Here is a 14820-nt window from a genome sequence, read left to right on the forward strand (position 1 = left end):
CCACAAACTTCCCTTGAGGACCTGTGCTAACCGGCTCTGCCCAGGATTGGATAAATAAGGCGGAATCCCAGGGTTTGGGGCTGGAGCGGGGATAGCCTCGCCCGGCAGGGCTGACTGGCACCCCCAGCCATGTGTAGCGTTGGCATCTCTTGTGTAGAGAGGTACCGCACCCTGGGTTCTGTCCTCTCCCCAGGATGGCCCAAGTTCAGTGGGACTCAGTAGCTGGCCACCTGTCTCAACCCAAAACAGCTCTGTGGGGCCACCTACCCCCGAGAGGTGTCATCATCTCCATTCTTCAGACGAAGCATCAGAGGTTCAGGGAACACAGGTCACCGGCCAGGGTCACACGGCTCAGGCCTGGTGGATGTGGGATCCCGGTTCCATCTGTCCCAGTAAAAAAGCCTGTGATCTTTGTCACCCCGTGAGGCCTCTGCATGTAACTCACCTTCTCTCAGCCTCAGTTTCCTCCCCAGCAAATGGGACCACAGTGTCTGTTTGCAAGCTCGTTGGGAAACCTGTGTCACCTTCATCACACACATCCCTCCTCCTGTCTTGGGGGGGGGGGGGCACCATGGTGCACTCTGCGTATCCAGGAGGGGGCAGTGAGGTGCTCCCTCTCAGGTGAGTGTGAGTGTGAGGAGTGCAGCCCCGGACTTGAGTGTCTCCTGAAATCTGAGGTCCCACGCACCTCACCTCCTCACCCTAGTCCAGGCCCGAGGTGGAGGCGAGGAGAGGCGGTGTGGCTGGGCTGCGGAGAGGGCAGGAAAGGCCGGCTGTGTGCATGCTGCTGTCCGGCAGGCCCCGCTGCGGGGGACAGGGCTGCACAGGAACGAGGGGTGGGCCTCGCTACCCCATTGTCCCCAGGAGCTGCATTCTGCGCACGGATGTGATATCTCAGGGAGGGTCTGCAGCGGCTTTATCTCCCTCTCTGCCCAGACAGCTCCTGCACAACCCGAGGGCAATGTCCATGTCCTATTTATCTCTGTATTCCCAGAACCTCGCAGGGTATTAGACACGTAATGCTTGCTCATTAGATGGTGAATGAACTAAAGAATGCTTTGTCTTTCATTCTGAAAACCTTTAATCATCTCAGGTCCTCTGATACGTTGATCATAAGTCACGGATGGAACCGAGGTACAATGAAAATTGGAGTCTCCTGGGAGGCCAGCCCAGCAATCTGAGGCAGTGAGACACAGGGACGCTCGATAAATATTAGCCCAGTTTTAAAAGCTAGTAAATGGCAGAATCAGGATTTGATTCCCAAGGGTACACTGGCTCCATGATAGTGCAGGGCCCAAGTCTGAGCAATTTTTTTTTTAATATACAAAGTCTTGCTTCTGCCTTGGTCACCAGCTAGAGTCCCTTCTACCTAAACAAACAAACAAACAAAAAATAGTGCCCCTTATATTGCCCTGTGGCACCTGCCCACACCTCCCCCACCTTCAGGCCTCGTCCCTTAGTGCAGAGAGCACCGGCCCCGCCCGCAGAGCTTACACTGTTCAGGCACAAGGATGGCAGGTAGGACTCATCTCACTCACGGTGACAACCAGAACCGCTGGCTGGAGGAATCTAGGAGACCAAGAGGGAAGGAGGTTGTGATCAGTCACTTACGTCTGCTGCGGACCTAGGGAGGAGCGTGGCCCCGTGCAAGCTGGGGACCTGCCAGCTGGGCGGGCATTCGTTCCAAATGTCAGAAAAGCCACGCGATTTAACGACTGAAAGCCCTCTGCGTCTGTGAATCTGCGACGGCTTGGACCCGCGCCGCGCAAGCTTTGCTGCTAAATCCACATGCTGCAAACCTCTAGATCTCCCTTGGGGAAGCACCAGAAGACAGTGACAGTCTCTGGGTAGTTCCTCAAGAAGATGAAATATGGTTTAGGTGGGAAATCATGAAATCGGTAACTGTGGCATGAGGATTTCGGTGCCAGGTGGGTAGTTCCTCGTGTGACCTTTGTTTCCAGCAGGTTTTCGAATCTGCCTGCCTTGAGACTGCTTTCAGCCTTGGCATTCACTGGAACACCTGCTTTTCCTCTGTAAACATCGTAAACCATCTTTGGTTCTCACGGATGCGTCGTTTTTCAATGCAGCCCTGTAGAATAATGCGAAATTAACCAGAAACCCAGCAGAATGCATTTCGGGTCCCTCCCTCCTTCTCCCCGCCTCACACCTGCTCACAAGAAGGGCGATTCCCAGAAGGTGTGCAGTGAGGCAGGTGCAAGGAGTGACCTTCTTATCCAGGGTCGGACATCCAGGCATAAAGCACACTCACGGTGAGGGGCGGGGTGAAGCCCCTGAGCCCCAGGGCTAGGTGCTGGGGACAGGCAGGAGAAGTGACGTTCAGACCAGCAGAAACGTCCAGCGAGGTTGATGCAAACTTCTTATACAAGAATACCCAAGGAATGTTCCGGAAAGGATCTGGGCACGCCAGAGGAAAACCAAGTGGGCACATATTCCTGTAGGTCCCGCCGGCAGCAGATAGAGGGGACACAGGGCTGTACCCCCAGGATCAGGCAAGCACCTGTAAAGAGAGCGTGTAACGGGGCCGTGGACCCAGAAATCACACCCTGTAGAAGCTGAGATTTCAGAACTCAGGTGCAGAGTCCCTCCCAATAATAATGACATCAGCCAGCCCGGCTGGTGTGGCTCAGTGGTTGAACATCGACCCATGCACCAAGACGTCACCGGTTCAATTCCCGGTCAGGGCACATGCCCAGGTTGTGGGCCCGATCTCCAGTGGGGGGCATGCAGGAGGCGGCCAATCGATGTTCTCTGTCGTCGATGTTTCTCTCTCTCTCTCCCTCCCTCTCTCTTCCTCTGTCTCTAAAATCAATAATGAAGAACAAAATTTTTTTAAATTACATCAGCCAGTTTTATTCAGTGAATACCCTCTGCCTGGCACTCTGTCTCCTGAGTAGGAGAACGGGGACTGAGATGTGCCCCGCGTGGGGCTCTGCTCCCAGAACAGCTGAGTGTGGCAGGACTCGGTGCCCCTGCCCAGGGCGTCCTGGCGCTGTGCCTTGAACACACCCTGCCCGGGTCTGCTTCGCCTGCGACTTGCAGCCGGCTGGGCAGCGGGGACATCAGTCGGGTCAGAAGCAGGGAGTGCGGGCAGCAGAGGGAAACGGTGATGAGACTGTGGACGGTTTGTGGCCACACTTTCTCCTTCACTTTTTCTCAGCTTCTGCCTCCTTGAAGACCTGAAACCCGCCTGAGTCCTGCCCCCACAGCTAAGGGCGCGCTGCCCAGTCAGCCGTGGCTGGCCCGAAGTGTGCTCTTGTCATCAATCCACGTGCCCTGGCCCTGCGGACAGTGGGCGGGTCCGAGGCCCCGGCTCAGGGGTGGGGGCGGTGGCTCTGGGCCTGACTCACTCTCCGTAGACAGAACCGGATGCCACCTCCTCTCAGTCACTGCATCTGTCTGAATAAGTATCTGCTACCTGACAGCTCAGCTCCATTATCCACTGTGCACGGTGTCTGACACCCAGTAGGTGCTCAGCCAGGATGATGTGACTCCAGAGACTGTGTCCTTCCAACAATCCCACCTGCCCATTAGGAGAGCCCCTGGGAGTCGAGCAGGGGCTGTTAGGTTCTGGAAGCAGAAGGGAGCTAGAATGATGGGCAGGTGGGCAGGGCTCAGCAGGCAGCCAGAAGCCTAGCGGGGACCACAGCCTCCCTCACAGCATCAGCAAGCCCTACGAAGACCAGGAGCTGTCTGAGGGGCCTGTCTCAACCCACTACATACCACTCGAGACACCCACTTCTGTCTCTAGGGAGAATTCTGCAGGAGCCCGCCCCCTCCTCCCCATCACTGCCCGCCAGGCAGCTTCCTCCTGGTTACACCCTCAGCACTTGGCACCACCCAGTATCAGTCTGCGGGCCACCCTCCCTACAAGCTGGTTCCTAACGGGGTGACTCATCTCTGCGTCCCCAACGCCTGGGACAGTGCCTAACACACAAGAGGTGTCCGTAGATACTCACTACGCGAACGAAGGGATGAGCCACCGGCACAGTCCCAGAGGGAGCGGCGTCTCAGGTTCTGTTTCGACAGCCGCGCAGCAGCTCCGTCCCTCCCCTGCTCCCACGGGACTCGGCGTGACGCAAACCGCCAACAGCAGCGCTCTCTGCCTGGGCTGAGATTGCTTTTCTACAGAGTGCTTTCAGATCCACGACAGCCCTGTGCTCCTCACGGTCACTCGACGGAAGGTGCTCTTACCAGCATTTCCAATATGAGGGATCACGGTCCACAGGGGATGAAGTGTCTCCCCCAAACCAGTGAAGATAAGAGTCAGCGCGGGGGCTGCCTAGTTCCAGGTCCACACTTGCCTCTCTTTTGCCCAGACACCTCCCACCAAGTGTCCACCACGTGCCAGGTAGAGGCCCCGGTGTGGGAATCCAGAGATGAAAATTCTCCGCACAGCAGACAGAGAGACAGACAGAGCAACCAAGCCATCGTTGAGTCCCACTGGAAGCATCCACCGGCCCAGACTGCCACCAGCCAAGCTGCCATCCAGCTGGGAAGTGGGTCCCCCACATCCCACTTCATAACCTCAAGCGGGGCCCGAGTTGGGATTCTCACACGAGGTGTCGGGAGTGACTCCCCAGCAGAGGCCTGGCCTAGTGACCAACTTCCCAGATGAGCACGGACCGCCTTCCAGTTTCCCCCACCTCTGCCAGCGTCCGCCAACAGCGCCTCTGCCCGCAGATGTTTGAACTGCAGGCGAACACTCGGAGCTCCCGGAGCCTGGCGCGGTTTCCCCGCTGACAGAGCCCTTCAGTCGCCCGCTGCCCTTTGCCCTGCGTGGTGCTCACACGTCTCCTCCTGCGCCGACGCCGTCTGCACAGCTGCCCAGCAGGAAAGGCCTGGGCTGCGCCTCAGGCTGGGCGAGAACAGACCGGAGGGCATCTGGTGGAGCCGGCACGGGAAATGTCACATCCCAGCGGAGGGGGACAGGGGCACAGAGGAGGGGTCCCCATTCCCGTACTGTACACTCAGATAACACTAAGCGTTCCTCTAACAACCCAAACATAGAAAGGGAACAGTCAGGAGAACCACTCTCTAGCTGTAGGACCAAAGCATGTAGCCTCAGTTTCCTCATCTGCAAATTGGGGAGAATAGCATCCGCATCCATGGGCTTAAAAGATGGAAGGTGAATGAAGCAACCAGCATGATTCAACTCGTGGTAAATGCTCAGTGATTGCTCGTTCTCCCCCCCCCGCCCCCACCTCCCACCCAGAGAAGCAGCCTCTAGAGAGGATGCTACTAACGAGGTCTTGAGAGAGCTGGTGGCTCCCTAGTTGGGAAGAGGGAGAAGTGGTCATAAAGGGACTCTCATGTCCTTTATCCCAAGGACAGCACCTGCCATGTTGGGGTGCTGTCCTGGGGATTTGTCAAAATTGCCTTTTTAGCCCTGGCTGATTTGGTTCAGCGGTTGGAGCGTTGGCCTGTGGACCAGAGAGTCCCAGGTTCAGTTCCCGCTAGGGGCACATCCCCCGCCCAAAAAAATTGCCTTTTTAAGCTCATTGTGGGGAGCATTGTAGGGCACTGCCATGCAGCAATCCTTGGAGCATAACATAGGTTGTCAAGTGCTCAGCCGGTGTGACTCAGTGGTTGAGCATCGACCCATGCACCAAGAGGTCGCCGGTTCGATTTCCAGTCAGGGCACATGCCCAGGTTGTGGGCCTGATCCCCAGTGGGGGGCATGCAGGAGGCAGCCAGTCAATGTTCTCTCTCATCGATGTTTCTATCTCTCTCTCCCTCTCCCTTCCTCTCTCTAAAATCAATTTAAAAAAAAAAAACTTTTTAAAAAATAATAGGTGGTCAAAAATTCCCAGTGGGGGGACAGGTGATGGAGCAAGGAGATTTTTTTAATGCTACGACCTCTGCCGTCCAGGAGCTGGCCACCTACGGAGGTCTCCTCACACACACCCCTCGGCTGCACTTAATTTTCAAACGTATTCATCGCAACTTCAAAAAAATGAAAGGCCGATTCATTTTGTTTCCTGGAAGCCTGGTAACGCCTTTGACAGACACTCTCACTTCCCAATGGTACGGAATGTGTTTGAGGAGTTAGAGGAAAACAAAACAAATGAAACTAAATGGCTGGCTTTAACATGCACGTTATTTTGCAAATAGCCTAATGAGAAACTTGAGTAATTCACTGAGAAGAAATTGTAAGCAACTCGGGGAGGGCGGGAAAAGGGTTGATCTCAGAGGCATTTCGGACTGGTACGAATTCATTTCCTTCGAGGGCAGTAAGCAAGCAGAGACAGGAGACCCACTGCCTGGGAGAAGCCCTAAAGGTCAGAATTAATGAATGGGTGGGACGGTTTGAAGCTTGCAGACCCGGTTGTATGCCGGGAAGTGGGTGTTTCGGCAGTCCTTAAGGGAGCTTATCCATAATTTATTTTCTTAAATAGGTACATAGTGTAGAGATGTTGGCTGCATTGTTCACTGGACCAGAAAACTGTCCATAAGTACCAGCTTTTTCTAAACTTCCCAGCAAGGGCTCCGCTTGGCATTTCCTGGGCTCTGTAAGGCAGCGTGCCCCAGCAGATCACGCTGAGCCTGGATGCCAGCACCTGGCTGGGCAGCAGTGGCCACCCCTCCTCTTATTCCTGGGTGCAGTGCCCCGAGAAGGGGAGACTAGCCATTATCTCCGACCCATTGCACGTGCACACAGAAGGCTTTAGGGGAAGAGCACAGACCCAAACCATCAAACTGAGGTCAGATCTCAACTCTGCCCCAAACGAGCTGTGTGACCTAGGGCAGATCATTTCACCTCTCTGGGCCTTAGACTCTCCACGTGCAGAATGAGATGTTGGGGCAATAATGCTTTTGGCGCCTGCCTTTTTCCAGGCTTCCCTGACTCTGAGATGCACCTCCCCCACCCCAAGTGTGAGATCCCAAGTGTCAGCAAAGCACCAATCTCACCTGCTGGGAACAGAGCTGGTTGGAGTGGGTGGGGGTGAGCTGTAGCTACAAGGGACAGGGAGCAAACAGCACCGGCTTTGGAATTAGGCAAAGATGGATTTACCCTGGATTCTCCACTTACCAGCTCTGTGACCTGGTTCGGCCTCTCTGGGCCTCAGTTTTCTTATCTGTAAAATGGGGGTGATGATACAACCTGACAGGGTTGTTGCAGAAATTAGTGTCAGCAAATATATAGTGAATGGCACCCCAGGGAGAGCAGCAAAGCCAGGCAGTGACTTAGGAGCTACTCCAAGAGCTCCTGGAAGGCAGTGAGACCCTCTCCCTGTCTCCATGTCCATGTTTCTTTGATGTACAATGTGCCAGCTTCAGGTTGGCGTGTCTGTCCACTGTGGCAATAACGGGACACAATTCCACTGTTGGAATTTAAATACAGATTTTCAAAATGAATTGTAAGCACGAAAGCATCTCCCTCTCCTACAGAACTCCATGGTCCCCAGATCTCATTGGCCACCCTGGGCCTCTGGTAACAGGTTTAACACTATCAGGGAATAAACACTCAGTGGCACCCAATGGTCTTCTTCCCCTCTAACTACTTCGAGGTGAGCTTACTCTTATGGAAACATAAGCAGAGAAAACAGGACCCCTCAATCCCCCCCACCATTCTTTAGTTCATCTCTGACCTCCCCCCATGACCCAACAGACGTATCTGTCTTCTGCCGAAAAGGAGAAACGCAGCAACTCTCCCCACTCACCCCGAGTATGGATTCGTAGCCAGTAAAGATATCTATTATGTAGTCTTCCAAACAAATCGACTTCCATCCTCTCTTTGAGGCCCTGCACGCACACGGCAAGGTCGTCTTGTCCAATGTGCAGCTGAGAAAAAGCAGAGGCTCAGGACTTGTCCGTTCCTTTCCCCCCAGCATCATGGGGCCCTTGAGTAGCTGAAGTAGATTCCATCCCTACACTGTCATGCACCTTGCAAAAGGTTAGCAGTGAAGATGACAGGTGTGGCCCCATTTTTATCTCAAGATCCCTCCGCGACTCCTAGAGATCCGGGTTTGAAATGTGTTCCGTGAATTCTTGCAAATCGATGCAGCCAAGTGCAATTCTAGACTCTTAGCAACCCTGCAAATCCAGCCTGCCCGCTGCAAGGGGTCTGGCAGCAAGCGGAGAGCAGAGAGACGCCTGGGCGATGCGCGGGTCTGAAGAAGCAGCGAGCTCACCGGACTGACGGTCTGGACGTAAATAAATCATGGTTTTTGCCTGGGGGCGATAGGCATACATTTGAAGCTTGCGTTCCTCTTACACATCATTACGCCCCTGAGAGGGGAAAGAGAGCTGCGTAGTGTCCCAAGTTGGTAGCAAAACTGCATTGTGTGTAAATAGCCCCCGGGCCTTTGATGTGAGCAGAGAGGGAGATAATCCGCTCAGAACAGCCAGGGGGCGAGGGCTCAGCAGACACAGAGAGGCCGGCTGAGGGTGCCCTGCTGTGCTGAGCCCCTTCTCCTGCCCCCACCAAGGTAAACTTAGCTCCTGCAGGGGTTGTTTCCTCTAATACCTTCAGAGAGACAGAAGCAATGCTTAGGTAAAATCAAGTGGGAAGCTGGGAAGGCCAGAGCAGAGAAAGGGAGGGAAGGGGAGTCCGGCAAGGTGTCAACCTGAGCTCCCGCCAGAACCAGGCCAGGCTGGCCGCAGCACCAAAGGGCGCCTCCCAGAGGTGGGCAAGGGGATGGGGGTAGCAGCACCTTGGAGCCCGTTCATTCGTTCATGCGACAAAACAGACCAGGTCCCTGCTCTCTTGGAGCTTATGGTTTCGTGTAAGCCACGCCCAGCTGACAACCTGGTTGCATACTTTGATACGTACCGTCGAGGGGAGAAGCAGGGATGCAAGGCTGTATAACAAGGAGCCCCAGTTTACATGGAGGCGGGGAGCAGGGTAGGGTGGTGAAGAGAGGCCTCTGGGATGAGCAGTGTCCGCCAAGATTTGATCCCAAGGTGGCCAGGCAAGGGGTGTGGGCAGAACACCTGAGGCAGAAGCAGCAGCGCATAGAAAGGCCCCTTGGGGGGAGGCCAGTGCATCTGCAGGTGTGAGCCGGAGAAGGGGAGCCGGCTGAGCATGGAAGACCCGGGAGGACTTGGGCCTAAGAGCACCAGGAAGCCGCAGAGGGCGTAAGTCCTCTTTATGGTCCTCCTGACTTGATAAGGATGGCTGCTGGGGGTTGCCACCCAGCCGTCTCTCAGACATGGCTGCGGCCACCCTCCAGCCCCCTGCCCTGCCATCTGGTTGCCACCAGCCCTGGCCAAGCTCTCCCCTGCGCCAGTCCACACCCGCCAACTTCCTGCATTTGCCCCCGCAGCCGCCCGCAGGGGGAGGGATCCGGGAAGATTGACACTGAGGCACCCGTCGGAGCTGCCGCCTGGGCCTTGGATGAGAACCAGACCTGCAAGAGGCTTCACGAATGGGGAGCGAGTCTCTGTCACCACCATCTCACGAACCTGTCTGCTCCCACCTCTACAGGGAAAGATTTTCATTCATGAGGCTTCGATGCTGCCAGCCCAGTGCCCCGCATGAGCAGGCACTCGGCCAGTGATCAGCTGCAGTTAGCAGCGCCCGAGACCCTCCACTCCTCTTGCAAGCGGGGAAACTGAGGGAGGCTAGTATAAAGGAAGGAACAGGTTGAAGTGGGTGTCCGTGTCCCAAGTCGACACAGCCTTGCTGCAGAGCCCTGGGCAAGTCACCTCCCCTCTCCCAGGTCTCCATCTCTTACCCACAACGCCAGGTGGGTGGGCCAGATCATCTTCAGTTCTCATACCTGTCGTCACCCTCAGAAGCACAGAGAGGGGCAACACCTTCATCAGTGCCACACAGCGTGTCTGTGGCAGGGCTGGGATCACAGTTGTCTCCAGGAGTAGACAACATATTCTAACCCCAACCCAGTCTTCTGAAGCTCAAGTACTAAATGGGGAGGGGTGCTAAGCTGAAATGTACTATTACTTACAAATCTCTTTATATGGATAGGAAAATTAATACTATGAACAATTTTGGAACCAAAGAGGTTATTTGGTGGGTCTACAAAGAAAAACCCTAGCCCAGCTGGTGTGGCTCAGTGGTTGAGCATTGACCCATGCACCAAAAGGTCACTGGTTTGATTCCCGGTCAGGGCACATGCACAGGTTGTGGGCCAAATCCCCAGTCAGGGGCATGCAGGAGGCAGCCGATCGATGTTCTCTCTCATTGATATTTCCACCTCTCTCCCTCCCCCTTTCTCTCTCTCTAAAAATCAAGAAAGATGTGTTCAACCCCTTGCAATAGATGTGCCAACTATAAAACGCTCCTGTCCCTTTATTACAGTGGTCCCAAGAGCTTCTCTCTGGGGGACAGGTCTGTTAGCCAAGTTCATTGGCTATCTGCAGTAGTGATGATGAAGCTCAGTTCTGTGAAAAGTCATGTTCCAGCTGTCTTCACCATGAAGCTGAGAGAGCAGGGCTTGTCTGTTTGAAAGAGTTCAGCTGCCCGAGACTCACAGCCATTTTGTACAGTGGAGGAAAATGCGGGGTTTGTTGTTTTGCTGACCCTCCTATAGATCGTGAAGGCAGGTAGCAGGGCTTGTACCTCTTTGCAATCCCCAAATCCTTGCTCGTAGTAAGACCACGTTGGCTGATAAAAAAAAAAAAAAAAAAAAAAAGCGAAGCAGAAAGGAAGAATATATGGCCTGAAACATCCCAAAGACAAAGACCCAGGACAACCTACCCAGTAAGAGCATGTGTCTTAGAATCAGACAGACATGGGTATGAATTCTAGCTTCTCTGCTTAATGGCTGTGTGACCTTAGGCAAGTCACTTAACCTCTCTGGGCCTTATCTTCCTCCTCTGCACAATGGGAGCAGCAATAGCCCCCCATGGTCATAGTTACAAGGGTTAATGAGACCACATGGGTAAGCCTGCAGCACAGTGCCTGACACATGGTAGAGACCCCTCTCCCTCCCTTCCATTCAGCCATTAACATCTGCATGAGAGCCCAGCCCGTGTGGCTCAGTGGTCGAGCATTGACCCATGCACCAAGAGGTCACCGGTTCGATTCCCGGTCAGGGCACATGCCCAGGTTGTGGGCCTGATCCCGAGTGGGGGGCATGCAGGAGGCGGCCAATCAATGTTCCCTCTCATCGATGTTTCTACCTCTCTCTCCTTTCTCTCTCTCTAATAATCAGTAAAGAAAAAAAATTGTAATAAAATAAAATTTTAAAAAATCTGCATGAGAAAGGCAGCCTTCTGCACTCACCCTGCTGTGTACCTTCCCCTGCACTGGAGGATGAGAAGCCAGAGTATCGCTGTGGCCTCCCCACGTCAGGGGAGACGGTGCAGCGGAGTGTGGTCGGGAGGCGACCCAGGCCCAGGCTCAGTGGCTGCAGGAACCCCACAGAGTTGGCCTGGCTCTCTTCCAGCCAATTTTGCCAGATGTAGTTTGCTTCTGCTCCAGGTTCCAAAGCAGTTATGTAATCATGATAACCATAGCATTTGGAGAAAGCTTACAGTTTCAAAGCACTTTTGCATGTATTACCTCAGGTGATCCTCTCAATAACCTTGAGAGGTAGCAAAGGCAAGGATGTGAACCGCCCTTTTTTAGCTGGAGAAACTGAGGCGGGGGTCTGTTTGGTTCGCCTTAAGTCACACAACGAATAAGTGGCAACATCAGACTTGGACAAGCATCTCTGTGGGCCTTGCCCTGAGCTTTTCCCCACACCTCACACGGTAGCTTTGTCACCGTGCAGCCATCGAGCAGAAGTGGACTGAGCGCCTACTGTGTGCTGGGATTCAGAAATGAAAGGCAGGGTCGAGTTCAGGACCAACTGCTCAGCAGCATGGATCGCTGCCACGGTGAAGGAGAAAGGGGAAGAGGGAGGAGTAAACCCACCTTGACCCAGGGCACTGGGAAGGCTTCCTGGAGGAGGAGGTGCGTCACTCGTGTCTTGGAGAATAGCTAGAGGTTGCATAGGCAGAGCCAGAGGTGGTCCAGGCGGACAGAAGAATGAGAGTCACAGGACGCAGAGCAGCAGATAGAAAGCCGTCCGTGTGAGAACCAGCAGGGCACATCCGGGTGCTGTAAGATGTTAGATCTGGCTCCACCCACCCACTCACGCATTCATTCATTCATTCGACATACGTTTCTGGAGCACCCCCGTGTGCCAGGCACTGTGCTAGCCACTAGGGAGAGATGTCTCAGCAGATGTAATCCCTGAGCCCTGGAAACCTACCTTCTAGTGGATTTCTGGGGACTCAGATGAGAAACGGTAGACGGTGGAGATGTGCTTGTCATAGAAGGCTGGGTGTGGAAGGTCCTGGGTTTCAGCCTAGTGATGAGGAGACCTGGCGGATTTTAAGCGCCAGATGAACAAGGTCAGGTTTGCATTTCAGAAATAGCAAACCACAGTTAAGTGGAAGAATGGGCTAGAGGAGGTTGTCTGCAATCCAGGAGCCCAGGCAAGAAACGGCTGGGTCCCTAGACACAGCAGTGTGGAAGACAAAGGTGAAATGCAAGATGGTTAGAGAGACAGTGTTGACAGGCCTTGCTGGCTCATTGGACATGAGGTGGAGGAAGAAGCCTGCACAGCCACCCTGAGGGTCTGGCTTGAGCCCCTGGGCAGGCAGTGATGCTATTTCCTGGAGCAGGGTTGCGGGAGAATCTTGGGGGGGGCGGGGGCTGAGGAAGAGCTGTTCCCACTGGGACATGCTGAGTGTCAGGGGTCTGTGGTCCCCCTGAGGTCATGTTTATTAGGCAGTGGGATTGGTGTGTCTGGAGCCCAGGAAAGATCTCAGGGCCAGAGGTAGTTTGGAGGCTCAAGAGCTTATTAACAATATTTGACACTTGGAAGCAGACAAAGGGAGAAGAGACCAGATCTCATTGCAACAAACCCTGGAGGGTGTCCAGACCTGTTCTCTGGAGCCAGAACCACGCTTTGCCAAAGTCGGGCCATAAGCCAGGGTGAGGACTCATTGGTCCCAAGAGGGGTTGATTGTGATGGGCAGTGGGGACTCGGGCCTGCTGTTGGATTTCTGGGGTCTCACCAATCTCCGGAGCCCAGTCTGAAGTCACCCATGTGCTTCTCTCTCTCTCTCTCTTCTCTCCTTCAGGTGTTTACAAAATATGGGAAGTGTTACATGTTTAACTCAGGCGAGGATGGCAAACCTCTGCTCACCACGGTCAAGGGGGGGACAGGCAACGGGCTGGAGATCATGCTGGACATTCAGCAAGATGAATACCTGCCCATCTGGGGAGAGACAGGTGAGCCGGGCACATGGACCTGGGCAGTGGGTGATGGCGGAGGGGTACAAGACTTTGAAAAACTGGTTTGCCTTAGGGGGATTGTCTTGGCCCACCCTTTGAAGAATTGATTTCTGCCAGGGGGTTGGTGGCATGCCGGTGAGTGGTAAGGATGTCCCTGGCATGGACAGGGATGAGTTTTGTTGGGTTTCACTAGATGGGAGATGGGCAGATGGTGGGAGTATTGGAAAGAGAAGGCAAGTAGGGTGAGGAGAGGTGTTGGGAGGAGGCATGAAGAAAGGTTTGAATCAACAAAAATAGTTGGGCAGCTGAGTGGCTAGATTTCAGGAGAAGAGGAAGGGATGGATCAGCCCCTTCCTCTCCCAGCCGTGTTGAATATCGAGACCCAGCTAGGAGGCCCGGTGGGAAGGAAAGCAGACCCCTGTCGCTGGGGGAGGCTGGAGGGGCTGTGCAGGGCTGGAAAGCCGAAGGGTAGGGACTCAGACCTGGCACCATGCCTGTGCGAGCCCCTGGGGGCCGTGTGTGCACAGGTGTCAAAGCTTATTCCATGCCTTCATTTAGTTGCTTCTTTATTCAACAAACAATGCATTCGCCATGTGTATTACCGCAGGCTTTGCACCAAAGTGAGGACATTAAGGTGAAAAAGACTGAGTTCTTGACCACACCCTAGAGGAGGAGACACAGACGGCAGCCACCGTGACCCGAGTGTGCCCGGGGCTGTGGAGGGTCGGCGGCTGCACCTGGGCAGGCGGGGAGAGGGAGGTTCAGGGAAAGCACCCTAGTGCGTGCGCATTGAATGGGGTCTTGGGATTGTCCTGGGTCATACAGATGCGTCCTCATCAGAGGGGTGCAGGAAGGTCAGACAGAGGAGAAGGCAGGAGCAGAGATGGAGTGATGCAGCCAGCGAGCCTAGGGATGCAGGCGGCCTCTAGAATTCCACCAGGTGGAGAAAGTAAAGAGGTGCCCAAGATGGGACCATGGATGCAAAGGAGACCCAAATAAGATTAACGCAGTGTCCAGGGCATAACGGTTAGTTGGGGGGTGGGGAGCTCAGGTGATGGGCCTAGGAGGGGCCCCAAGGAGGGGTGAAGGGGAGAGAAGGTTCCAGCAGGAGGGAGGCCCTGGCCCCCAGGTTGGAGCTAGGAGGGAGCTTGGAGGCCGAGCAGCCCAGCCCCATCTGCCTGCACCTCCACTTCCTGCAGCCAGTCCTTCCGAACGTGCGGCCCAGCCCTCACCACGCCTGGCCTTCCAGGCTTCGGAGGAGCCAAGGCTTCCAGCCCAGGGCTGACCGACTGCAAACTCCAAGCTCCCCCCGCCCCACTCTCCCTTCCTCCCATGCTCGATGCTCTGTCGCCTGAGCGCCCTGCTGGGGACACAACGTGGCTGGTTCGCCTGCTCCTTGGACCGCAAGGGGAAATGGCCACCACCCGGGCCTTTCCAGCACTGCCTCCTGGCAGCCACCGCTCTGGGCACTCCAGGCCGCGTCTGCAGCTTGCCAAGGGGACACTTAGTCAGTCCCACCCACTTCGCTGAACTCAGAGTCCCTTTCCTCGGGCCACTGGACGGCAGTCTGTGTTACCGCCAAGTCCAGCATCCCTGAATACTGGCCT

General features: G+C 54.9%; 1 protein-coding gene across 2 annotated transcripts in view; it reads left to right on the forward strand.

The window, feature by feature from the left end:
* The window catches only part of ASIC2 (acid sensing ion channel subunit 2), a 954837-nt gene that overhangs the window by 858816 nt on the left and 81201 nt on the right, over nucleotides 1-14820 (forward strand). For both annotated transcript variants that reach the window (XM_036269219.1, XM_036269218.1), the window contains exon 2: nucleotides 13060-13210. In XM_036269219.1, the coding sequence (XP_036125112.1) occupies nucleotides 13060-13210 (151 nt within the window). The remainder of the gene's footprint in view (nucleotides 1-13059; nucleotides 13211-14820) is intronic.

This window comes from Molossus molossus, unplaced genomic scaffold (genome assembly GCF_014108415.1).
Source record: "Molossus molossus isolate mMolMol1 unplaced genomic scaffold, mMolMol1.p scaffold_m16_p_19, whole genome shotgun sequence".
Classification (NCBI taxonomy): domain Eukaryota; kingdom Metazoa; phylum Chordata; class Mammalia; order Chiroptera; family Molossidae; genus Molossus; species Molossus molossus.